The sequence below is a fragment of the Rhipicephalus sanguineus genome, chromosome 2, assembly GCF_013339695.2.
Source record: "Rhipicephalus sanguineus isolate Rsan-2018 chromosome 2, BIME_Rsan_1.4, whole genome shotgun sequence".
NCBI lineage: Eukaryota > Metazoa > Arthropoda > Arachnida > Ixodida > Ixodidae > Rhipicephalus > Rhipicephalus sanguineus.
This window is the reverse complement of record NC_051177.1, coordinates 48,582,683-48,609,899: the sequence shown is the minus strand read 5'-3', so window position 1 is coordinate 48,609,899 and position 27,217 is coordinate 48,582,683. Positions and strand designations below refer to the sequence as shown.

The following is a 27,217-nucleotide window of genomic DNA, read 5'->3' as shown; positions in this document are numbered from 1 at the left end:
TATATATTAACGATAGAAACGCTGTACTTAACCGCCCTACTAAGAATAAGAACTAGCGTACGGGCAACACCGAATGTTAGATAACTCACTCTCATCGTGTCCTGCATAATGCTGTTTTCTATATGACTTGAAAATCCTAAGAATATTATGGTTGGAACCGGAATCGAACCCAGGCATTCTGTGTCGCAATCAAGTATACTACCGCAGAGCCACGCCAACCCTTGAAACTGTTTCGGAAAAAGACCCTAGGCAGGTGTCACTTCGGGGCGACGTCACTTGTTGTTGGCTATCACCTTTTACAACAATGTAATAAACACTACGTATGTGCACCTATGACTTCGGGAGCCACAGTCAGCTCGACTCCGAAGGAATACACCGACTATACCTCTACTTACAATGTACGCATCATCGCACCTAGCGTGTCCCTTGTTTCAATAGAACTGACGTATTTCCTCTAAAGTCAGTGCCGATGTTACGTCGGACCATAAGCTACGGTGTAGTCGACGTGCGTGGTAAGCCCACGATAAGCGCACAACTACTAAATTTAGACAAAGACGTCAATCCACCTCGTAACGCTTGGCTCAAAGCAAAATATCTGGCGTAGACCGCTGCTCGCTGACTTAAGGTTTCGCGTGAAATCTATTCCCACAATGCGTGGGATCCTTAGATTTTTTTTATTTTACTTCGGAGCGTTTCCTTTCAATCTTTTGAAACGACGCTTCACTTTTTTATCCCCTGTGCATAAAGCACAAGCACACCCCACACTCTACGAAAAAAAAAAAGGGTCCTTTGACTCTATTTTGTGGTCCCGACTTGCCACGTATGTGACTCTCTTTAGAGAGACACGTTAACTCCCTTTGGAGATCATTGTACTCTCTTCGGAGAGTCGTTGGACCCAAAAGGGAGTTAACTCGTCTCTTTAAAAAGATTCATATACGTGGCAAGTCAGAACTTACCGAAAAAGAGGAACACATACTCTTCTTTTTTTTTTCTTAGAGTACATTTTAAGTCGCACGGAGTTCCCATTTCCCTGACCTTTTTCAGCGTACTAGCTCGTGCGTGCACCAAGAGACGTTCTTGTCAGACTGCCAAATAACTATCCTCTGTAGCGGGAAATTACTTGGGCTTTGGCTGCGTTCCAAAGCCTATTGTTCCTAAGTACAACAATATGCGTGTGAATATTTTGACGAAGCGGCACTCCTCCCTTTTAGAACTCAAGTTCCTTCACTGCAATGTTCCTTCACACACCTCGCCAATTTAGACTGGGGCTGCCTTCCGCCCAGTGCACTTATAAGACGCTGCGCCGATACGCATCGCCTATAGTCTCCGAATAACGGTAAGAATGTTTCTAGGCGTAGCAAAACTAGAAGGAACTCGAGCTCCCGACAGTCTGCTGCGATTGGTACTCTCAACCATGCCCCCTCCCCCACCCCACCCCTGCTTTGTACTGTTTCTCAAAACTCGTTGAGAAGTAGAACAATGGATATATGCCGGATCTTATGCATATGCATGAATCTGTGATTAGCAATGAATTCGCTGCAGCGTGCGTGCGGGATTGCACCGCAAGTCAGAGGCGTTCGCACATGCCCGTCGTTCTCAAAAAGCACAATAGTGCTTTCACTGCCTTGTGGGCCGTCGAGAGATGTGGACGGTACTGTAGTATCATCTCTCTCTTCCCTCCTCTCTATTTCTCGTCTTTCTATCCCCCTTCCCCGATCCCCCAGGGTACGGTAGCCAACCGGAAGCGTTTCTGGTTAACCTCCCCGCCTTCTCCTTTTATGTGTTCCATCCTTCCTGGGATTAGGAAGGCATCCATTGGTGTTTACTCAATTGTCATCGCCTCACTGCTCGTTCACATTTATGTAAGTCAACATTCTCTCGAAACAGAGCACCTAGAAATAATGCTCTTCGTCTTCGCCACGCTAAATAGACAGGAAATCGCCCATTGTTGGAAAAGGGCATGTTTGAACTCCCGTCCACGGAGGCGGAAAAAAAATCGCCTACGACTCGGAACTGCTTACACAACGCAATTTAAATTCCGAATTCAGCGTGCGCGATCGCCAGCATGTCCGTGCGGCCCCGACGACGAGGACGTACATCATCTGTTGCTCGACTGTCTCAAGCACATCACACATAGACAGTGACTTGAACAGGAACTCCGCTTGCTGGACTCGGAGCGAACGTTCTCATTAGCGCAAATACTAGGCCCATGGCCATAAGGGATAAATCACAGAGCAATGTGGGAGTCGCCCACTTCGCGCTAGGGCGCGTCCCGCAGGACCTCATTAAAGTTATTTCAATCAATCAATGAATCAATCAATCAATCAATCAATCAATCAATCAATCAATCAATCAATCAATCAATCAATCAATCAATCAATCAATCGAAGAATGTGATTTAACGTTTTACAGCGGAGCTGTTAAACTTTTCGTAATGCCGCGTGGCAACACCACAAAGTTATCATCATCATCAACCGACACGCGCTCTTTTCGTACTCTCCTTCGTTTTCTGCCTCGTTCCCAGAACATGTGCGCCGATGTCTCCGGTGTTGGATGAAATAACTCTGATAGACGAGAGTATAAGTACAGAGAGAGGAGAGAGAGAGAGAGAGATGTAGAAATAAAGAGCAAGAGAGAAATAGAGAGAAAGAAAGGGAGAAAGAGAGAAAAAGGATAGAAGGGGAGAGAACGAGTACAGAAAGAAAGAAAGAAAGAAAGAAAGAAAGAAAGAAAGAAAGAAAGAAAGAAAGAAAGAAAGAAAGAAAGAAAGAAGAAAGAAAGAAGAAAGAAAGAAAGAAAGAAAGAAAGAAAGAAAGAAAGAAAGAAAGAAAGAAAGAAAGAAAGAAAGAAAGAAAGAAGGAAAGAAAGAAAGAAAAAGAAATAGAAACAAACCGACACAATAAAAGAGATAGGAAAAAGAGAGAGCAAGTACATGTATAGTAATGTACAGCAATGAGTGGGAAATGGAAGTCAGGGTAAGCAGAAGGAAAAGAGGAGGTCAGAGGGTAAAGCATGGCGTAGTCTTGTACAGTATAGTATAGTATAGTATAGTATAGTATAGTATAGTATAGTATAGTATAGTATAGTATAGTATAGTATAGTATACCAAGGGGCGGGAAAGATAAATGACGGTAAGGAGGAGGGAAAGGAGGAGGGCAACGCCACCAGCTCCACTGCTTCCTCGGTCTTCGCACCACTAGTGCATAGCTGCCCCAATTTCTTTTGAAGACACTAATATTCGTGATTAGTACTGAGTGAACTGCATCGTAAGTGTACATTATGTGTCCTTTGTGAAAACAAGAACTTTTGAACTCATCTAATGCAGGGCTGTATATATGTGTATACATTCTTTTTATTTCTTAATTTTTATCCCAACAACCATGTGGAAAGGAGTAGCCGTCGCCAAGAAAAAGCGACAGCTCCTTCATTTATGTTTTATTTCAATGAAAGAAAGGCAGACCACCTTTAACACGGAACGATTTGAGTGCCTTGTTCTGTGCTCTACGTCGCGTATATGTGTACTCTTTTTTACTGCGTCCCTTCATTTATTTTATTTTAACTCGTCTAACTATTGCACTTACTGTCATTTACCTTCTTAACTACGAGGAACCGCGCGAAATTATTGGCCCAATCGAACGACCAACCCGACGATGGTTGAAGTACACGGCCCAGGCTTGACTACGGCCTCCGAGATGTAACGCCTCACGCCGCCCGATTTCGAGGACCATGAATGTGCGGAATATGCAGAACAGATTTTAAGGCAGCACTCCCAATTGTAGCCTTTCGCGTTAATAATATTGTTGGGGTTTTACGTCCCAATACCACGATGCGATTGTGGGGGACGCCGCAATTGAGGGCTCCGGAAATTTTGACCATATGGTATAAAGCGCACCTAAAGCTAAGTACACGGGCCTTCAGCACTTCGTCTCAATAGAAATGCGACCGGCGCGGCCGAGATTCGACCCCGCGACTTTCGGGTCAGCAGTGGCGCACCGTAACCACTAGACCACCCTGGCGAGTTGCCTCTCGCGTTCGTGCCTCTTGCACTCGGCGTCACTCTTTCCGCCTTACTGTCGAAATGTCTTGGTCTTGTTTTATATTCCGCGGTTTCGGATCCCTTAGAAACCATATCCGGTAGTTTGAATCAGTGGAGTAGCCAAATATTCGTTTCGGTGGGGGCATGTCCTTGATCCTAATGGGTACCAGGCAGGCGAGTGTGGTCGAGTGTCACTTTGTGCTCTGTATCCCATGGCAGTCAGAAATTTCGGGAGGGGCACGTACGTGCCCGGTTTGACATTCCCTGGCTACGCCCCTGGTTTTAGTCTATCGTATTAACACAACTCTGAAGGAAAGAAGATGGCTTTTAAGAGCTCGTTTTTCTTTGTTAGACACAATATTAATGAGAGGTAACAGACAATGATGCCAAGGAAAGTATAGGAGATGTTATGTGTAATAATTGGAATATAAATGTGAAGAAAGTAAAGTGGACGAAAAGATAACTTTCCGCCGGTGGTCCCTGCCGGCGGCAAGTAATCTTTTCGTCCACTTTACGTTCTTCACATTTATATTCCAATTATTACACATAACATCTCCTATACTTTCCTTGGCATTATTTTCTGTTAGCTCTCATTAACACAACTCTGACGAAGATATGAGGGTGCTCCAAAGATACGGGAATATGCAACAGATCACGAAGAGAAACAACCAATTAGCGGTGCCACAGCGTTCATAGTAACAAGACGCGAACGCGGCTGTTTCAGCACTTGTAGACGGGGAATCTGTTTAATCAGGCAAATGGATTCCCGTCGCGTGTACTGCGACTTCTGGAACGTGTACAGTGGATGGGATAAATTAGGCTCATTCCGACAAGTTGAAACACCGGTTTAAAAATAAAGAGTGACGCATTTGCGAAACAGCATGTCCGACGCTATAGTTAGCTATCAGGTTAAACTAAGTGGAGATAGCGAGCTTGAGTATTCAAAGCCTTAACGACGAACATGCGTAACTGTCTGCCAAGTGACAGATCGGGTCATCAGTGAGAAGAAAATCATTTTTTTTAAGTAAAGAAACTTGATATCTGGCAAGTAACGTGAGCGCGGTAATAATTCGGAATATCCCGCTCTCTGCACGGCATCACTTGGGAATTCTAGAACGCTTACGTCCAACAAAAAAAATCAATACGTATGAATTCCCCGCGAGTTTATTCAAACACTAAATTGTCAATGAATTGTGAGCATGATCTGCATGACATCTCTCAAAGAAGAATTTCTTTTTCATGCATATGGACATATATCCGAAGCGAACAATTAGTGGATGGATGGATGGATGGATGGATGGATGGATGAATGGATGGATGGATGGATGGATGGATGGATGGATGGATGGATGGATGGATGGATGAAAGAACTTTATTGAGGTCCAATAGGTCGTGCTAGTTTCCTAGCCCGAAGCGGGCCGCTCCCACTTCACGGCGATTCTGTTTACAGTCATCGCATGCTGCGTGCCAAGTTCATCGTCTTGCTTCGAGAGGGTTTCGACTTTAATCTCGTGCAATTTTGTTGATTGGCTGTAATCGTCCTTTGTAATGGTGACGGCTATGACGAAGCGCTTTAGTGGACCGATGGTTCTGCTGTAAATGCGCCTTAGTGGGCCAATGGTTCTGTTGTAAGTGCAAATAAACTTTGCGGTTATACGTACCGAATCACTACATGATTATGAGGCACGCTTTTATAGGGGACTTTGGGTGAATTTTGACCCCCAGTGGTTTCTTAACGCGCCTTTAAATCTAAGTACAAAGGAGTTCTTAGCAATTCGCCTCCATTGATGACGCATGGTATACAGTTTTAGCCGGTAAACAGAGGTCACTGTAAAAGAAATCCACAGGTATACATACGCGTTTCAGTACCGACCTTGGCGTTCTTGAGCGTAACAGAGGGGATTCCAACACAAGGAAGGCTTGCCAGGGGGAGGCAGATAGTTAGGTGGGCAGGTGATATAAAGAAGTTTGCGGGGATAACGTGGCCGTGCAAGCCGGGTTGATCGGCGAAACGTGGGGGAGGCCTTTGACCTGCAGTCGGTGCCGTCAGGCTGCTGCTGATGATGATCATGATGATGACAAGGACGACGACGACGACGACGACGACGGCACAGTTCCGCTGCCGCGGCTGGGAGTCTAACCTGCGGCAAAGGTTAGCAGCACCATAGCGTAGGCGCTAAGCCCATTACGAGTACAGAGAGAGAGAGAAAGAGATAACAATCTTTAATGAAATTCCCGGAGATGTTAGACGTCTTACTAACTGCCTGTTTTTGAGTTGCATCTGCTCAGCGTGAACTTTCAGAAGACGTCGCTTCTGTCGGCGAGCAGTCTCTATCGATATCACGTCGCGCCATCGTAGGGACGTCACGGAGTTTTATTAGAAACGAAAGCGCTGACATCGCTCGTGCTTCTCCCACACTCACCGTCACGCGCTACGTACGGCATGCGACAACGCATATTGGCCGTTCTGAGACACGACCGAAATATAACTGACAGCTAGCGGACGGGTTGCGAGGCAGTCTTAGCTAGCACTATACCTACGCCATGACCAATATGCCCGCAGTATTAGATACTCAGTCCCATTAGGGCTCTCGAGCAAGGAACAAAGTCCATGAGGTGTCTGTTTCGTAAGCTTCGTGTCGAATGTTTTATTTTTTAATTTTTTTTCGTATGTATCAGTGTCGGTTTTGCCGAAACTGAAGCAGGCATCCACTGCATAACTTGGCTATTCTGAGAGCTTATTTCCACGTTGAAAAACAAAGTTATGGGGGGCTGGAAGGGTCTCGTTGGTCTAACTAGGTCACGAACCGGTGTTTTTGTTTTGTTTTTTCTTCTTCACAACGTAAGCATCAGTGTCTTGTATAATTGTATTACTCGCACGAAGCGTATAAATCAAGCTCTCAGAGTTCTTGCATAATGCGGCTTCAGGAGCTGAAAAAAAATTGTACGAAGTCAAGGATCGTGTGTTTTTCGTTGAATCGCTGCGTAATGAATAACTTGAGAAATTTGGCACCGCTAGGCTTCGATGACAGGAGAGAGAGAGAAAGCACAATGACAAGGCAAGCTAAGTTAGTCAACGCGAGGACTTTGATGCAAAGATAAGATGTGTGAATGCAGGGAGATAAGAGTCGCGGTGGCCAACCATACAAGCGTCCGGTTTTCTACCCTACACTTGGGGTTAGATAAAAGAGAGAATAAAGAGAGAAAGACGGAGAGAAAGACGGAGAGAACAATGCGCACTGCAACTACGTCCTGCAGCAAGGACGTAGCCAAGGTCCAAGAAACTTTGTTTCAAACATGTTCTGCTGTAGACACCAGTCGGCTTAGCGAGGTCTATAAAAATAGCTTCGCTGTTTCGACGGCTTTCACGAAGGGGAGCTGGCTGCATTTTTTTTAACGGCGAAGCTGTTTAGCAAATCGTTCTCTGTGAGTCGATCCAGGAAACTATCATCATCATAAACGGGTATGTGCCACAGATATTGGGTGATTCCCACTACTAACCATTGGTCTCCTAAAAAGGAAGAAGGCAACAGTTAGCCCAACAAATGGCTGCAAAGAAATGGGTATGTGCCACAGAGCTTGGGTAAATCCCCCTACCCACCACTGGTCCACTAAGACTGAAGAAGGCAACAGTTAACCCAACAAATGGCTGCGAAGCGACGGCGGCGAGCCGAAGACCCCGTACAACGAAAGAATACTAGGGAACGGAAAAGGAAACGGCGGCTGCGAGAAGACCCCGAAGCGATGGAAGGCCTACGCCAACGACGACGTGCCCGTAGAACTATGAGGGGTGCGAAAGCTTGGTTTGAGCGCGAGTTTCTGCCTCTGTAGTTTGGACAACCGTATCGTGTCTGTGATTGTCTGTGGTTTACGTCGAACCTCTCTGCGCTGTGAATCAACGTAGAAACAACCTAGCATCACCTAGCTAAAGCGTAGCAACAACCTAGAAGCAACCTAGAACCTGCATCACCTAGCTAAGGCTTAGAAACAACCTAGAAGCAACCAGATTAGACTTCATAAACGTCCAGTTTCGCTGTTTCAAGCCTTGCGCGGCTTAGTGCAAGCTTCGCCAAATTCTTTTTTGCACGTCCATGTAATATATATAGCGCACTATAGGCCTCCAACGCTCAAGTTTGCGCAGCGCCGTCCACCGCCCCAGCGGAGAGAAGGGAACCTCCGGTAGCTCGGACTAAAGTCCCTAGATTTTTCAGGGAAAAATCTAGGGACTTTAGCTCGGACGGGTCGCTCTTGCTTGGTTTTCCGATTGCGCGCGCGGAGAACGTGCTCCCCGGGGCTTTTATCTCGCATTTTTCACGCTATGGGTGCCGTTCCTTCGTCGTACTCGAAAGCAGGCACGCAGTCCTGCTGCATTGTGAACTGTCACAAACGTTTAAAAATGACGAAGGGCCGAAAACTGCCCGTCAAGTTCTACCGTTTCCAATGCAAGCAGTGCGAGGAGCAGATGCGTCAAGAGTGGATTATGGCAGTTCGCCGCGATGCTTTCGCGGTCTTGTCACCTTGAAGCAATTTTTGTCGTACACAGTATTACGAACTATTAACGGGGAGAAACGCTATGATCGTGCTCATTTGAAAGGGAAGTGCGTTTGTGAACCGAAGCTACAACAAATAGACAGCCGCTGTACGTTTCTAGATTGCGCGCTGGCTTTCCGAGTCAACCATTTGTACTGTGACAGCAGCGGAGCATGTGGGCTTATTACACCACAGTTTAAATAACGTACCGTGAGTACTAAGTGTTTAATTCAGCTGATTGCGGTACATTTCCCGTCGCGGCTCCCTGTAAACAGAATTAAGCTGCATGTTTGCACTGAGCGTTTATATTGGCCTTGCATACGACACGCCGTGATTGCTTAGCAGGCTGAAGTGTTGCGCTGCTAAGATCGTGGTCATGGGTTCGATTCACGCATACGGCAGCTGCATTTCGATGGGAGCGAAATGCAGTAACGGCGTACTTAGATGAAACACGCATCTGCAACACGCCTCGAAATGAAACACGCCTCTGCAAAAAACATGCATTGTCGAAGGGGGCATGAAATATTATTTTTTTTGCGCGTATCGTTATGCTGTCGAAGGGAGCTCTAAAAAAATCCAAGGTGACAATAAACTTGCGATCCGACATTGTTATCATTCGATGCAAACCTCGGCAAAAGTGAAACTGCGCGTTGCGATGCAGCCAGTGACTCAACAGGGCAGATGTAAATTTATGCTCTTCACACTGAGCTCATAATAAATTTAAAGCCGCACGACAAACTTGGCATCCAAGCAAAATCGAAAAGTTATCAATAGAAAACGCACGCGAAAGCGTGCTGCATGTTTGCTGACAGTTCCGAGTAGACACGACTGCCGCAACGAATGTGCGTTTTACCGGTAACGTAATTACAGAACTCGCGCAGTCACCTCCCTATGCATTTCAAAGAAATGTTCCCGTTCAGCATCGGCACGCACGTAGCACTCGCACAAACAGCATCGTCCTTGACGACCTGCTCGGTCCCGAAAAGGTGGTCGATCAACCGTCCTCCTCGGGTGAGATTCCCACCGTGAAAACGTTTTTTCCATCTCAGTGACCTTTCTAAACCTTCAGAGCAAGCGACACGTGAAGCTGCACGTGCACGGCGAGCAGAGGACAGCGCGTGCAGGGTGCGTGAACGTGCGGAGACAGCGCAGTCAAAAGGCAGGTGCGGGGAGAGAAGCCACCGGTTTCTGCAAGAAAGGCGGCGAAATGCGTGCGACGCAGCGCCCCCTGGCTGAGCTTGGGAGGCCTATACGCGTAATGGATTTCGCGTTCCAAGTCATCACCATCACTTCTGAAATTCACGACGAGTTTGCTAAGGTAGTATGGGTAACTGTGGATGAAAGAAAGCACATTGCTAAGGCGAGATGTTTATGCAACGAGATACAACGCCAGTTTAGCTCACAAAACAATGTCAGGAGCCCACTGCATCCCAGGTTTTATAAGTACACTATACTGTACATAGCCACATTGCGTAAATGCGAAAATGGAGTGTCGCGTCGCATTTCCGGCGCGTCGCAATCTTGTAAATGCCGGATGAACATATAAAGCGAATGAACATATAAAATATAAAAGGGAATGAACATATAAGGCGTAGATCGAGACGGGTGAGCTTCGTCTCACGTGGTGCTCGTAAATAATGGCTTTTCGCGTCGACGTTGAGAGGAAATGCGAGACGGACGCCGGGGGGCGATCTTCTCCACTCACCGGCGGCACTCTGTCGCCGGAAGTAGCCTCCGGCTTGTCTCGGTCCTTCGAGAGAATGTGCGACATACGAGGTTCGAACGCTGCCTCGTATCATTACCCTGATGCGCTAAGGAATGCGATGCCTTACTGTCGCATTCCCGTAAACGCGGTTTTCGAAGCATGCCCTACTGAAGTCAACATCTGTACAGTAACGATACGCATTTAAGAGTTTTAAGAGCAGAGCTCTTGAAGCTTTTCGTTGCCCCGGGTAGTGCGAACAGAAGCTATCATCATCATGAATCGGCACGCGCTCTCTTCGTTCTCTTCTTCCTCTCAGTCCTCTTCTTCGTCTACTGCTTCGCTCCCAAAACACGTGCGCCGATTCCTCCGGCTTGACCTGTAATAACCCTGATAGGTGGGAGGAGAGAACGAGTACAGAGAGAGAGAGAAAGATACAGAAAGAAAGAAAGATATAAAGAAAAAGAAAATCTTGGTGAAAAAAAAATCCTCATCCACCGCCGCTGGGAGGCGGCCCTGAAAAGCTCAGAGCTGAACGAACATCTCTGGGCCGTCCGGCAGGCCGAGGATGCCGCCCGAGTCCAGGGACTCCGAGCCGTCACCTGAGGCCATCAAGACCAAACTGCCGGCCCATTCTGTACAATAAAGTCTATTTCTTCTTCATGAGGCGGCGGGATTCGAAACCCCGCGTACCCACACGATCCAAAGGCGAGCGTCTTAACCACTCGGATATCCAGGCACGCTGACAGAACATAGCATAGCCTTGTATAGCATCGTATAGCAAAGGATTGGAAAAGGGAAGTGAGGAGGAGAGATGTGAGGGTGAGGGGGAAGGAAAGAAGGAAGGGCATGGCATATCAAAAATAGAGAGATAAGATAGAAAGAAAGAGGAAGCAAGCGAGGAATAGATAGAGAGAGAGAGAGAGAGACTGAGACAACGATAGGAAAGAAAGATAGAAAGACAAAGAAATATAACGAAAGATAACGAAAGATGAAGAAAAGAACGAGATAGAAAGAAAGAACTAGAAATAAACAATAAACGAAGACAAAAAAAGACATATAAAAACAGGGAGATGAGAGAAAAACAAAGAAAGAGAGGAAGATAGAAAGAGAAAAATAAAGAGATACAAAGAAGGCCGCCCATCTCCGCACTTCCGTCAGGCTTGGCACCCCTATTTGCGAAGCTGCCTTAATATTTTCAAGCGTGCACTAGTTAAGCGAAACACAACTCACCTGTTCTTGTTTTCTACCAACTACAATTAATGTTGCAACGTAAGTGAACGAAGACTCGTAATCTATATGGACAGTGAATATTTACGATTTACCCGCATCTCAATGAGGAAGGACTGCGATGCGGTCGTTAACGATCGCTAAAAAGAGAATTGTCATTCATGCGACTTTAGAACGATGATACAAGAAGGACAAAACAGAAGAAAAAGTAGGAATAGAGAAAAAATTACACCATCTCCCGCTAAAGGGGACCATGAGGCGATGCGAAGCCGGAGCACTTGCACGATCGCGTTTCGTTGGCGTTCGTTGGGCATGCTACCGACCTCGCGTCGTGCAACGCGAAGAGGGACGCTACGCGCGTCGTATCTTCCATCTAGCCCCGCCGTTAATTCTCACAGGGCGAGCGGGGAACGCGGTCGACAGGCGGGCGAGAGGGGGGCAGCGTAGGAGAGGAGGGAGAAGGGGAGGGGACGCGCATGCGCTCGAGGTCATCGCGGCGTTGCGCAGGAGAGAATTTCGGCATGTCTAGCCCGCGTTTCAGTGGAGGAGTGGAAAGGGGGAGGGGAGAGGGGTATGGGAGAGGGGGAGGGGAGATGGAAAGTGGAGAGAGGAAGGGGAGAGGGAAAGTGGAGAGGGGAAGGGGAGAGGGAAAGTGGCAAGGGGGAGGGGAAGGGAAAGTGGAGAGGGGAAGGGGAGAGGGTGAGTGGAGAGGAGGTGTGTGGAGAGGGTATGCGCTGCGTAGTAAGGGTGGTCACGCCGCACACCACCACCACCGGATTGAGCTCGGCCTTAAGATACTTCGCATCTAATAATTTTGTCCGGGTATTGAACCGGAGACCAAGGCCGTCTGTCCGATCAGCGTCGGGTCCCCCGAACACGCAAAACACCTCGTAGCGATCCGCACGGCAATCATGACGTACGCTGGAAATCGCAATGGACTGCGTGTCATTTTTTGTCAGCAGAACCACACGCCAGGCGTCCGGAAGCGCCGATGCTGGCACCACTTGCCTGCGGCGCATCGATAGCCTCGTCCATGCCGCGGCCTGCGGATTCGGACAAAACAGGCGGATCTTCGATAAATGTGTCCCCGACAGCCATGGATTCTTTCGGCGAAACACTCGCACACTCTTCCCACGACAGCGGTGAAGTCGGCAGATGTGCCTCCGGCTGGTCACTAAGGACGCTCTCGCTACTGGACAAGTGCGGTTGCGGTCTTTCAGCTTTAGAATTGGGGGCTGAGAAAATGCTCAGAGTCAAACAGCGGAGTAAATGTAAAGGATAGATTAAGGCTTTGCAGCTACTAACACACCACTCCCTATTGGCTCCTTCGCGTGGAACACGTTAAGTGACGCCGCTGTTACTGCACTACGACCATGAGAGAATCTAAGGAACTATCTGTTGTATGCACAAGCTAAGCGTTGCTATATCATGCTTTAGCGCTAAAGAAAAAAAATTTGGTAGATCCCACTCATTCTGAGAGTCGATGTCATGTGAAGGCAGTTATTGGCCTATACCGAATTTTATTTTATTGCTTTGAGTCAGGCGTTGCGAGTTGAACCAACTTCTTTGTGCATTTTGTGTAGTTATCGGTATATCGTCGGTAGGCCCGTAACGAAGAATTTTTCTGGGTGGTATGGGGTAGGGGGGGAGCACTTGCTGAAGGCCTTCACTATTTGAGGAAAGCAACCATTTTGAGGAATGTAAGTACCTCTTTGATGAACCAACAATTAAGGGGGGCGGGGTCTCCTAGGGTCCTCCTTCCATAGCTAAGGGATTGATCGTGGGGCTTACCAGGCACGTCGACCACACTGACGCCCAAAGGGTATCATGTTGCCCGATGTGTGACGTGACGTCGGCACTCACCTTATAGTACAGATGCCAGTTTTATCGAAATGAACTGCACGTGCGCTATGGTGAGATGATGTGAGCATCATAAGATTCCGTATTCCTCAAGGTTGATCAATGCTTGACCATAGCTTGGCGAGTCTTGGGAGTTAATGTGTAATGTTCATTACATTGACAGATACACCGATAGCGCAAACTGCAACCACTGTTGACGTTGCATCAATATGACGTCGTTATAGGGTCTTTCTCATACGCAGTTTCAAGCACTGGCGTATAGCCCTGTGGATGAACACTTGACTGCCACGCAGAATGCCTGGGTTCGATTGCGGCTCTAACGGTGATTTTCAATCTTTCCGTCCCTTTGATATTTCCCTCACTGACAACGCTGCCGACGCCTGCTCCGCATTTTCTGCGACATAAGCTCGATAACACGATTGCGTAAATATTTTTTGAAAGTGTGTTATCGCCGCTCCTGGGTTGATACAAACTGTGAATCACGTGTGGCTCATACCCGCATTCCATGGAACATGGCATACGGGTATGTGCCACACGTGACTGAAGGAAAGGGCTTCATGACGTAAGCGACAAATATCTCACGCTATTCATGTAATGACTTGTTCATCGTGTTCCTCATACACTAATGCCCTCCCATGCAAATTTTGTATGTTTCAAGCTAAGGAGACGACCACGGGAGCGCCCAGACGTAGGCGTCTAGATAGATAGATAGATAGATAGATAGATAGATAGATAGATAGATAGAAACTGTCAAAGTGTCTTTGGTTCGCTAAGAAATGCTTCGCATTTTAAAGAAGGAAAAGCGTATGACAAAAAAAAACGAGAAGAGCGAGAGCGGGAACACCGGCCTCCACTCACCGAATCCCACGAAAGTTCAGTTTGCGGAAAGTACGAGTGCTTAACTTTTTCATTCATACTGCAACTGATAACATTTCCGTCCGAGTTTTATAGGGCTGTATTCCCAAGTCCGCCCTGAATCGGGCCAAGTTAGTGCGAAAACCCGCGTTTGGCGCCTGATAGCGGTGCGCTGCTGCGTCGAGATGGTGGTGCCATCTGCGTCTTTTCCGCGATAACACTGACATTCCCAGAGTTGGCGCTAAATTCGTTCGGCCATTGGTGGGCATTGGTCAGTATTGGTAGTATGCGAGAAGATACGCTGACTGAACTATTTTTAGGAATTGGGCGTTCCCCCTTACAAAAAACTCACAGGATCCTTTGGGCATTCGCCTAAGACGACTTAAGGCAAAAACCATCTTTGTTTACTTGTCAGTCGATGTACTGATCCTCCCCCCCCCCCCCCCCCCCCATTCCCCTCCGAAAGCTTTCTGCACCTGATGTGGTTCTGCACAGCCTCCAGGATCGGATGCATTGCAAGCTTTCTGCACGTCACCTGGTTTTGCATTGCCTCCGTGATCAAGCGATGACCTCGTGTGATGACGTCATCATGTGACACCACGTTGTGGGACGTCGCAGTGACGTAATGATGACGTCATGGTGACACAACAAACATTTGCAATCTGCGACGTTTTGATGACGTTATGCTGCGACGTCATCACGTGATGATTTTTTTGTATCACTCGTGTTGACGCCGACGCTGCGGGACGACGGTCGACGCCGGCGGTCAATTTCAGCGTTTGATGAGGCATCTGAGGCTTTCGTCTTAAAGGGACAGTCTACCGCTCAGAAGAAATTTTCTGATTGTGGTGAAAATGAGAAAATCGTTCGTCACATCGGCGGCCACGAGCATGCTTTTGTTCCATAAAAAAGGAATTATACTTTTAATTTGATGCTGAAAATCGTGAAAGAATGGCCGCTAGCGCTACCCAATAGCGATGTGGTCAATACTGGTAGGACCAGAAATCCTCGCAGGTAGACCCATTTTGCTTAAAAACAAACATGTATATATTGAAGTTGTATTTTACGCACTTGAGGCAGCTTTCGGTTGCGTCAGAGAGTAATTTTTGCTGTTTTTTTTTTCCTCACGCATCCAAAAAGGCGCCCGGTGACGCTGCTTGCGGCGCCGTCTTCGATTTTGTCTGCTTCAACTCATGCGCTACGCCATGCGGCCCTCCGCGCTGGTCGTACTGTGCCGCTGCACAGTTGGACTCACAGAAATCACATGTGCTTTCAGTTTTAATTTTTACCGGCACTACAATCGTCATCGCGTTCACCAACCATTGTCGTGGGTAGGTTTCACGCCAATGGAAGAAGAGCGAACGCAAATCGAAAAATTCTGTTTTAAATGACGCGGTCACCCATGACGCGGTCACCCACCAAATTGTAGTTTTCAGCGAAAAATAGAAGTAGAAGGTCCATTGTGTCTGCACATATATGAAAAATGAACTGTAACAGAATATTTTATTGCAAAATGAGCCCTAGAAGTCGCCGGCTGTAAACGCCGCCCACCGCCGGCGACCGCCATTTTGCCATGGCGTGTGCGATGTCACGTGCTTCATGGAGTGGAGCCGCCGTCTTTTACCTAAGTTTGAACCGTTACAAAATTGTTCAGTTTTGAATGCCAACCTGAAGAAAACTGAAATAGCTCCATTGCACGCGCAGCTGCAAAACCACCGCAAAACAAAATCGTTGGCCGGAATACAGACGCTCGCAGTGCAGGCAGTGCAGGCGGCTTGTTACGTCACGGCTAGCGAGTGCGCCAGTGTTGTCAGACTCTCGGGCCGCTCACGTGTTTATAAAAATGTTCGCTATAAATTAAGTGCTCGACCAAATGCGCTGAAACTTCGCTAGCTTGTTTGTGAACACCCAAGGATTAGCCCACCATAACACAGATCATGGGCGAAAATTGGGTGTCATGGTCACTTTAAAAATAACTACTCGCTTTCCAGAGAAACCGCTGCAAGGTTAGACACTTTCTATTGCGCTTTCTATTGCGGTATACAAAACAGAAAAGCGATGAAGGACGGTAGACAGTCCCTTTAAAAATGTAGTTCGAGGAGGAAACCCCAGATAGATATCGTCTCAAGAAAAACAACGCTGTAACAAGTTTTACGGTGACTTTATTGTTCCTTCATAACAAATGCTTCGATGAGCACATCAGTTTGATCACTTCTGCACAGCGCGCAAACCGGCGTTTATGCGGAGGTCGTTCTGAGATCGCACTGTCCCTTGTCAGCGTGCGTGTACTTGTTGATGAAGTCGTGGAACATGGCCACCCGGGTGTGCAACATCGGGTGCTCGCCCACCTTGCAACCCTTGGCACCGCCAGACACAACGCCGTGCAGCGTCCAGGCACCGTCAACCTTGCTCATCACAGGACCGCCGATGTCGTGCTAAAGCAAAGATAAGTGTTCATTAAAGCACAACTTATCTTAAACGGGGACCCTGAAGAACAACACCACAGGTGTTTCCCCTGTTCAATGTCTTATCCCTGTAGAAGATTGAGCTAAAGGCAAACGTCGATTCTTTTTTCATCTAATAACTATAACAAGCTTTTTATAACCATCAGTCTGACTTCGCTCTGGAGGGAAGCGCAATAAAGATTATCAGTGTTTCTCCAACATTCTCCACAAAATTTATAATTATAGTTTCTGAAATGAGTGTAACGACCGAGTTTACGTCTCGTATCTCTAAGTACTCATCGCAGTAGCACGGCAGCTCGGTAGGCCGCCGTGGCAGTAGTATGAGATGAGACCTTTTCAGCGCCCCTATCCCTAACGTATGATTCGCGGCTGCACGCGTTATATCTTGGGCTGCGTGAGCTGAAAATCCTATAGTAAATGTGAGCTCACGTAACCAAGTTTGTCACTTTTAGGGTACAAGGGTACTCGGAAAGTGGTGAGATTCGATGTTATACCAATAAGGTCAACGAAGACATAGCTGCAGTTTCAGAAGCCGACCGATTTGAGTGACCTTCTGCAAGCCTGACGTGCAGTTTATAGAACTTGTGCGCAGGTTTCGTTCACTGTCTCCTCTTTTTCCGTGCTTTAATTGATGCCCAACCCTTGTGCAGAGTAATTAATCTGACGTGGGTCTAGTTCATTTCTTCACGTATTTTTTTTTCTTTTCCTCTCTCTCTCCCAAAAGTCGTTAAGGTCGCTCTTGTTCTCGTTAAGGTAGCTCTTGGTCATACAAAAAGTCACATGATGCGTTATGCATTTGCTGAAGACGACTCGAAGACGAAAGTCATATTATTATTATTATTATTATTATTATTATTATTATTATTATTATTATTATTATTATTATTATTATTATTATTATTATTATTCTCAGTCTATTGTATTGATCCCCCCTCCCCTACCACCCGAAATCTATCTGCACCCAACGTGGTTTTGCACTGCCTCCGGGATTGGAAGCACTTGAAGCTTACGGCAATTCACGTTGTTTTGCAGTGCCTCCGGGATCAGCCCACCTTTGACCAAGCGGCAACGTCATGTGATGACTTCACCATGTGGCGTCATCATGACCAATTCACAGTGAAGTCATGATGACGTCACAATTTTTGGCGACTTGTGACGTCAATATGAGCACGTAGGGTGACGTCATCGCATGATGATTTTTCTGCATCACTCGTCTTGACGAAGACGGTTACTTTTCGCGTTTGATGAGACATCTAAGGCTTTCGTCCGGTCAACGTTGAAGCTATGGTCGATCTCATTGTGTGCCCTTACCATGCATGGAGAGCCGTGGTCGTAGACAGTGCAGAACACGCTCTTCGGCACCTCCGTGTCGTTCTCGTCGTAGCACACGTTGTTGGCCACCGTCTTGACGCGAGCCTGGCTCAGACCTTTCACGGGTGAGTCGTGGTCATCTACGACGGAGGTAATAGAATAATACATTTCGCGGTTCTCAGTTGTACGAACGCGGACATAATCGTGTGTATCCGAAGCTTGATTTTCTGGAAAACGTTGTGCTAATCATTAAAAGCAGCGCGTTTAACTGTCCCTTGATAAAACGAGCGAGGCAACTCTGCATCCCAGTGTCGTCCTGACGGTTTGTCGTGTCAGCCGTTGCCAATTCACTTAACCGCTACAATATAACTCAATGATGTCATATATCTCTATCAAGACCTCATTGCAGCAAGACGTTTTAACGTTGTGTGAAAACATATCCACTCGCAAAAAAAAACAAGCTTAATTTTCCCTGCATCCATATGTTTTACGAAGCGCCAACTAATTTCAAGAATTGCGTATTTAAGTAAAAAAATGGCTGAGGGTTAACTCTTCTAAACCTAGTTATCACGACCGAAAGGTATGTTCGGCTTGGTTTTGCAAAAGCATTGCATACAGTGCTTCAAACCTTCGCTTGGTCACGTGGTACAACAGCGGCGAGGCTCCGAATGAGCGCAGCTGCGACGCCTCTCCGCAGCGGATCAAGTGGCTTGACGTCATGTCTGCCACACTATAGCACTCTGGCGGCTCAAGGTCATTGCGATGCGATGAATGACCTTGGTAAACAGTACAATAGAGCCTTTGCGATACATACTGAAGTGCGTGAATATTTACTCACGGTGTGTGTGTCCGTAGCCGGTCGCATAAACGTTCCATCCTCCAACTACGGGTGCGTTGGGCAGGCAGATGGGCTGGATGGTGTCGGTGCGGTTAAGCGGCGTCTTCAGCTTGAGGACGGCGATGTTGTTCTGACCGAAGTGAAAACGTCCAATTACTCGCATGCTTGGCACTATATGGCTGCAGTTCAAACTGTCTAGAGCAGCTTCTCTAATTTCTAAGGTAAGCGAACGTTTAAAAAATGTAGTTAATGCAATCATTGAATTGAAATTGGATGAAGACAATGTTATTACATTATAACACCGTATAGACTATAGTATCCGACAATGGAAAACAGCAGTCAACGTCAGTCAACAGTTAGCCAACATTATTATCGTTTAGCCAATTAGACAACAGTTGGGCAGTGCAGGTGGCATACAGGTAAATACGATAACTGAATTTGGCCAGAATTATTTTATTATATGCCGTTAAATTATATACCATTATCTTTATCAGTATATGCCGTTACTGAAGGTAGGTCGAAGAAGCCCAGTAAGACATCGTATTTAAAACTTTCGTGTGAAATATCTGCGAAGAGCACCCGCGCTTAATGCTTGGAACGATGGCCAATGACTATTGCTCTGCCGGCTACCGTGCCCGCCCACAGATTATTTCGCGATCGTCAGCTACTCACTAAAGTATTACACTGACAGTGTTCAGCCAACTTAGTGCGAGTGCTTACCACGTGACCTCCCTCGTAGCCCTTGAAGACGCAAGCCTCCACCACGTCAGCGCTCCTTTCTCCTTCGGCAACTACGTCCCTAGAATGCGCTCCAGCGAGCACTTTCAGGACGCCGATGTTTTTCAGCTGCCTGAAACAATGAGAAACGACAGTATTGCAAATGTATTGCACGTATTGCAAATGATTGCATAACGAGGGAGGTTTGCAACGGGACGTTTGCTCACACAAGAATAATCGTCGACCTTTGACCTGCGCTATGGACGTGGTTATGAAGGATAGAGACAGCTTTATTAAATAGCTTGCAGATTGATAGCCTGGGTCTATGCCGCGCCGAGGGCAGTAGATAGACCCTGTCTCTCGGTAGCTTGCTGGATCGCCCAAAGTTGGTTCTGGAGGTCTGAGCTAGTCAGTGTGGCTGTCCACCGCGCCTCTAGTTCATCCGGGGGGTCTATTATCTCCCGAACTATTTCGCAATCCCAGAGTATAGGCTCAGGGTTGGCTCCTCTATCATCACATAAGCTACATTTGGCCTCGGGATATAATTCCGGAAACATGCGGTTACGTTGCGCCGAGTGCGTGTAAGTTCTGGTTTGAAGGCGCCTCCAGTCAACCACCTAAGATCTGTCCAATTTTGACATGTCAAACCTTCAGTCACGAAAGCACCTCAACTCTTCAATTGTGACAGAATGTCTCTTTCTCTCTTCTCTCTCTTTCAGAAACTTCAAAAAAAGGGACGGGGCAACTATTCGACAAGCAGATATTTCGTTCCACATCACTTCCTCGCTCTATCAGACCATCATTTTCTTTTTTACTAATATTGCGTTCTCGTACATGTTACCCTAGACACATCTTACGTGTACCTTACCAGATGCAAGAGGCCGTCGTGAGCACGTGTTGGTCGTCGATGAGCGCCCCGCTGCAGCGGTGGTGTCCCAAGCGCGTGTTGACCTGCACGTGCCAGGGCCAGCTCCCTGGAACAGCCTCCTTGCCGCCTTCGATGCGGTCTTCAGCCTCCAGGTGGGGCTGGATGCGGGGCACGCCGCACTCACCTGTGCAAGAGAGTTAATATGTGTCTCTCGTTTACAAATACTAAACAGAATTATGGATGAAACAGAAGGACATCAACCAAGGTAAAGAGTACAAGAGAAAACTGTTTTACTTCACAAAAACAAAAAACCCGACGTCTCGGGTCCCACTCGGAGCCTTCTTCAGGGGTGACGGGGGCGCACAGAAGAGCACTGCTTATTTAGCCTTGTCTACTTCAGGCCGTGCCGTCACGCCTTTTCTCCTTGATGGGCCGAAGTCCGTTAAAGTAGACGCTCGACAGCGCGACGCCGCCTAATGAACTTTTGTCTCAGCAGCACGCACTTCTCCGCCAACGGAGAATACTATACAAGCAGTTAACTGGTACAGCGATGGGGGCGTCTGTATCTGTAACGACAGCAAACCTCGTGATGGAAGCGGTGGAAGAAAGAGCACTGCAGTCTGCCGGCATCACTCCAAACATATTCTTGCGGTATTTTGACAACTACTTCTGCTTCCTTCTGCCGTTGACGCATTCACTGACCATCTGAACTCTATCGAGCCGACCATACAGTAGTTCACCATGTAACGAAAAAAAAAACAACTGGTTGCCATTTCTCGATGTCCTCGTGACAATGATAGGCCGTTTTCTCCAACTTTCGGTGTATCGAAAGCCAACACACACCGGTCGCTACCTCAGACCACCCTTTCTATTGAAGAATCGTGGCACGTCCAGGTGACACCCGGAAACGTCATCCGGTCTACAGGTATGCTGCTGAGCGTCTACCTTAACAGACTTCGGCACGTTACGGAGAAAAGTCGTGACCCCACGGCCTAAAGTAAAGAAAGCTATATAAACACTGCTCTTCGGTGCCCACCAGTCAACCCTGAAGAAGGGTCCGAGTGGGACCCAAAACGTCGGGTTTTTCGTTTTCTTAAAGCACCTTCATTGGTGTCCCTCTGTTTCACCCATACGTTCCTTCCCAACCAGACAGAATTCTGTCGAATGTTGAACTTTAAACAGAATTATTGCTTCTGCTGCTGTACAAACATGTTTCTGTGTGTGTGTGTGTGTGAAAAGGGAACAGAGGACAGACAGGCAGGGGTAATTCATTATCTGTCTTCGCAGTGTCTGTCTTTCCTATGTCGCCATTTCGCGGTTTAAATCTCACGCCAGAAATAAGTATGTACAGCAAGCCTGAGCACCAACTTACCCATGAAGTAGTACTTGTGCAATATTGCTTAGTCAAGCATAGAACGAACTACAAAACCGTGCTAAAGTTAGTCTCGGGCCTTTTGCATTATTTTTTTTTATTTTCTTTTGTAAGCTACACTTAAGAAAGTAGGTTTGGCCACCTTACAGCACTGATGACTGCTCGTTTTCTCAAGCGATAGGCATAAGCAAAGTAGATATCAGAGTTTTCACAGTTTCTTCATACCTTACGCAGCGTGAACTTCCTTCCTTTCTGTGTTGTTTCAGAAGACGATGACTCGTGAATCGCAGGTATGTAAACATTCCAATTTGACTGACGTTACCAGGTAAGATTTAGACTGTAGTGTGCAGGATGACATTAACTTCGGTAATGTAACAGCACAAGTTTTTCTGCGCGTCTCAATTATGCTTTTCTAATTATGTTCCTCTCCGCCTCCTAGAAACAACACCCTTGATTAACTAAAGAATAGATTTCTTATGGACTTACCGACGTGGTGTGCGGTGGCAGAGCCAACTAGAAGGGCAGCACAGAGAAGAAGAGTGCGCATGTTTACGCCGGACGTCGCTCCTAAAAACGAATGCTGAACCTCCCCGAGGAGACTACCGATATTTATACCCCAGTCTTTCGTTTTCTACAACCGTCGCGTGAAGATAGCGGGGCTGAATGGCGTCGCATAGGCGTCATGTCTGTTTCCAGCATGCTATCATGACCAGTGCCCATCGCCCCTTTTTTTTTTTGCTAGCTTCTATTGTATTCCTTGCAAAAGATAACTGTTCTACGTCGGCTACCGATTTAGGTGGTATAGCTACACTTGTTGCAGTAATCATGAGAACACTAGAATGACTCCCACTGGCCTATTTGTTCGTGTTATCACACTGATGTGAGATACTTGGTGTTTCAGCAGCACCGAGCGGCTTACGGTTCCATCAAGAGATGCAAGTTCATTGCACGTAGAGGAAAATAACTGGAACTGCTTCTTAAAGCAGCGTCTCGGGGTACTTGTGCTAGTACTTCGTGATAGGAAATCCGCATATCCTTCTGTATTTTTTAAATCCCGTTGTAGGCGGCCTTCAAGTGACCTCAGCCGAATGCCAGCGCCGTAATCCGGGCACTTCAGACGAGACATCTGGGTATTGTCAGCGAGACATCCGGGCAATCGGCCCCAAAATTTAAAAAAGTGCGGTCTTTGGCAGTCATCCCTTCTTACAGGACCGCACTACACACCCTGGCAGCGATCCAAACAAGTTACAATGTATTGCGTCGGAGTTTTTCTTAGTGTTTGTTCACACTATCCCTGTTATCAGGCGATTTCCAATTAACGCGATGTAGTCTGCGCGGAATGCTACAAAACACGTCGGATATTACGCAACAAAATGTCATCGGATATCGCTCAACAACAACAAATAATAGAAATCCTTAGGCAACTGCTCAAATGTGTTGCGAAAACAAAATCTGACCAGCTGTAAACAAATTCTGGGAGCGTCACCAGTTCTGGATGGATGGCATTAAAGTCCAAAGCACAATGGTTTACATTCGTTAAATGAAGCCAACCAGCCGTGTAGGCGAGCTGCGAAACCATACTATTTATTCCATCACACTCGATCTATACGTGTCGATGTGTATATGACTGAATTAGGGATGGATGTCACGCAGTCAAGACTAGGCTTTCTGCTTTACGTGCAAATCATCCAATGATAATTCGCTATTACTACAAAACAACGTACTCGAGAAGCCCCTTGGGGAAGACGACGCGAAACATTCGCTTTGACTGAGCCTTGGTCGTTATAAAGGCATTGCCAGCACCGACACCTTACATCAATCCCTCCACAGCCACCTCTGTATAACAGAGTAGAACACAACATTTCAGGTGACAACATTTGGCCACAAATATTCAGTCTGTATCTGTTTACTAAATACGCTTTACTATTCAGAGTAACAGGAGTTGCACCGGGTGCAACTCCTGTTTCTCTTCCCAGAAATTCCGGTCGAGCAAGTTCCGGCTTTCCAAATGTTCACAAAAGGTCTTCGAGAAAATATAAATCGATAGTTCTTGTTCAAGTTAAGAATTACATTGTATACATATGATATCGGAGCATAAGTTTACTTTTAAGGTAAGAGCCAATCAACTTTCAGGATAATTAATCCAATCATCCAATGATAATTCGCTATTACTACAAAACAACGTACTCGAGAAGCCCCTTGGGGAAGACGACGCGAAACATTCGCTTTGACTGAGCCTTGGTCGTTATAAAGGCATTGCCAGCACCGACACCTTACATCAATCCCTCCACAGCCACCTCTGTATAACAGAGTAGAACACAACATTTCAGGTGACAACATTTGGCCACAAATATTCAGTCTGTATCTGTTTACTAAATACGCTTTACTATTCAGAGTAACAGGAGTTGCACCGGGTGCAACTCCTGTTTCTCTTCCCAGAAATTCCGGTCGAGCAAGTTCCGGCTTTCCAAATGTTCACAAAAGGTCTTCGAGAAAATATAAATCGATAGTTCTTGTTCAAGTTAAGAATTACATTGTATACATATGATATCGGAGCATAAGTTTACTTTTAAGGTAAGAGCCAATCAACTTTCAGGATAATTAATGAAAATTAGTTCAATAGGTTCACTGAAAGAGCACATGGATTTCCTGTGAGCAGCCCTTCACGCTTCTTTCTACGTGGCCTCTGAGATCCGCCTCGGTGGTGCGACGAAACACGAAGTTAACTCAAGAAATACTGCATGACGCACGAACACCCACATGCGAGTGCCACCACCAGAGATTTAAGTCTGTGATTTGGATCGCCTGCAATTTTTGGCATTCCCAGCACTTGTAACGTTTATTACAAACGTACTGCGGACTGTCGCAGTTCGCGAGTTGTTGGTCAGCATAAGTTACTATATCATTAGGCACTGTTCTATGTTTACTTCACGTGTGCAGAACATGCAGTTGAACGACACGTGCACCGGCAGCATTTATCTGTGTATACGCTATAGACACTCTCCCTCCGATCAGAGGTCGTGTAATTTCCAGCCCCTCGAACGTACAATGAGTAACAAAGGGATAGCTGGAATTACCCGAGCCATGGGGGTCGCTGCTTATGTCAGACAATCAGCCGATGTCGGACAGAGTATCAGACAATGCGCATTGTACGCTGATATTTCCAAATAAGCGCGCACGGGCTTTTCGTTCGAGCTGATCGTAGTCTGATGAAAAAGAACAAGAAATTTAACATTGTAATATTGATCCTGTGCTGAGCTGGGATATGCCGAGCAGTTGTCGCCATATCTCGTTAAGCACGATCCAACCTTCAGTAAACTATGTCTTCCTCCTTCTCTCATTAAGCTAGAACAAAGGACAACCGTTCAGCGTCCCAAAATCACGAGTACACCGTAAAGTATGAGCTCCCGGCAACGATATCCTGCGAGACCCATGTCTAAACGCTGATTCGATATTACTAGAAAGCTAGCAATTCATTCTGGAAAACAGAAATACTTTGCCCATGGCCAACAATGGAAAAACCGAAAAGAGTGCTCATAGCTTTTATGGCATTCACGGAAGCTACAGGCATATTAGAGACTTATTAAACGTTCGTGCTTGAAACCACTATTACTTTACTGAATTCAGTAGTTTGTATATGTATAGCTCATTCCCTTATGTGCAAAGAAGACAGAAGTTCAGGAATATATAGAGGTTAGAAGTGATGAGAAATTGTTGAACACTTCTCTGACGTATCTTCCTGATGATAGTGTCGTACGTTAATGTGTTTTTGTTATGCAGGTATGTGCAGAAGTTTATCAGAATATTTTGTTACCCTTTCACTCCTTTAGGAAACTGCGTGTGTCCCTTAGTGCCCGTCTCCCTTCCGCGCTTTTCTTTGCTTGCGTGCGAAACTTGGGGGAATGAGTGCGTCATTTAATGTCCCTTGCTCTCTCCAATCTTTTGGATCTTTATCCTGCTTTTAGTTGTTTTGTCACGGGCTGAGGAATAGCCTGTGTCAATGAAGGCGTCAACTTCTCCTATAAAACATGTCAATTAATATAATATGCCCCAACTTAACATCCCCGACACCTTCTGCGTGTATTCACCTGTAAATAGGTCATGGGTTAGCCTGTGTAAATAACAGCCCAGTTACTAAGGCAAAAGCCTTAGATGCCTCATCAAACGCGAAAATTGAGCGGCGGCGTCAACACGAGGGATTCAAAAAAGCATCATCATTTGATGACGTCACAGATCGCCAAAATTTGTGTCGTCGTCATGATCAAAGGTGGGCCGATCACGGAGTCAGTGCAAAACCAGGGGATGCGCAGAGAGCTTGCAATGCCTCCGATTCTGGAGGCAGTGCAAAACCACGTTAGGTGCAGGAAGCGTTCGGAGAAACGCGAGGTGGATTAATACATCGACTCAGAAGAAAAAGAAGATGGCTTTCGCCTTCGAGTCGCCTTGGGTGAATGCACAAGAGACTCTTTGAAGATGCTGTTTTTTTTTTCTTTATTGTTTAGCTGCGATGGGGAGCGATGGGGAGAAGACGTTGGCTAATGTTGACTACATTGTTATATCGAAGTCTTTTCACTGAGCTTTCCCGTTGATCCTTCGCGTGTTTTCTTACCCTAGAGAACGTCCGACGCCGGCGATGCCAAGTCAACTAATCGAAGAAAGCACACGCTAATGAGGCAATGAAAGAAAAAAAAAAGATAAATACAGTGCTCAATTGAATGTAAGACTTCTCTTTCTCTCTACAAAACGCGCTCTTTCCCACTTCATAAGACGAGACTAGAAAGCTCAAAACGTGTTAATCAAACATTTTCGTCTCGTCGTCTCGGCGGGGGCCTCATACTCACCTTGAAGAGGTGTCAACAGGATATTAATAGGCTGTGTGCGCGCTGCTTTCGAATTAATGATTGTGTACAAGCGAGACGAACATGAAATCCTCTCGATCTGTCAAGTATAAATAAGTACTCGAGCTGCGGCGCACAAGCATGCAGCCGTCCTATTGATGCCTATCTGCAGAGTGCTCTCTCGCCAACGGTCTGCGCGCGCTAGAAGTGATGCCTCGTGGGTGATCGCTCTCCGCTATACCGAGAGCTAGCACGCCGCCCCGCCATCGCTGGCGCGCAGCCACCAACGCAGCCGCGATCACAACGACAGCGTGTTTGATTCCAGAGGCAAATGTCAACGCGGCCACGACAGGCCTCCACGCAAGGCGAACGCCTATCGCCCGCACAAATGGGCTCAGAAGAAAGACCACGCTCCTCGTTACTCCGTCAGAACGGCGCTGCGCAAGCAGAGATAACACTCGGACCCGTTAATGCGCGACCCGTTACGAGACCGGAAGTCAACCTCGCAAAAATGAAAACGAAGCAAGAAGTGCGAGAAAAGAACGAGCTCAAAGAAGGCGTCGCCTGGTGTGTCCGATAAAAACTAACTCTCGGC

At 46.7% G+C, this 27,217-nt stretch overlaps 1 protein-coding gene across 1 annotated transcript; it reads right to left on the bottom strand.

Moving 5' to 3' along the window:
- Positions 1-16,355: 16,355 nt before the first annotated feature.
- On the bottom strand, positions 16,356-22,379 carry LOC119382902 (chymotrypsinogen A). The gene is made up of 6 exons (XM_037650810.2): positions 22,271-22,379; positions 20,413-20,596; positions 19,548-19,677; positions 18,828-18,957; positions 17,990-18,129; positions 16,356-16,648 (listed from the first exon to the last, which is right to left on the bottom strand). Exons 1-6 carry the CDS (start codon positions 22,329-22,331, stop codon positions 16,451-16,453), a joined length of 843 nt encoding a protein of 280 aa, XP_037506738.1. The 5' UTR covers positions 22,332-22,379; the 3' UTR covers positions 16,356-16,450.
- Positions 22,380-27,217: the final 4,838 nt, after the last annotated feature.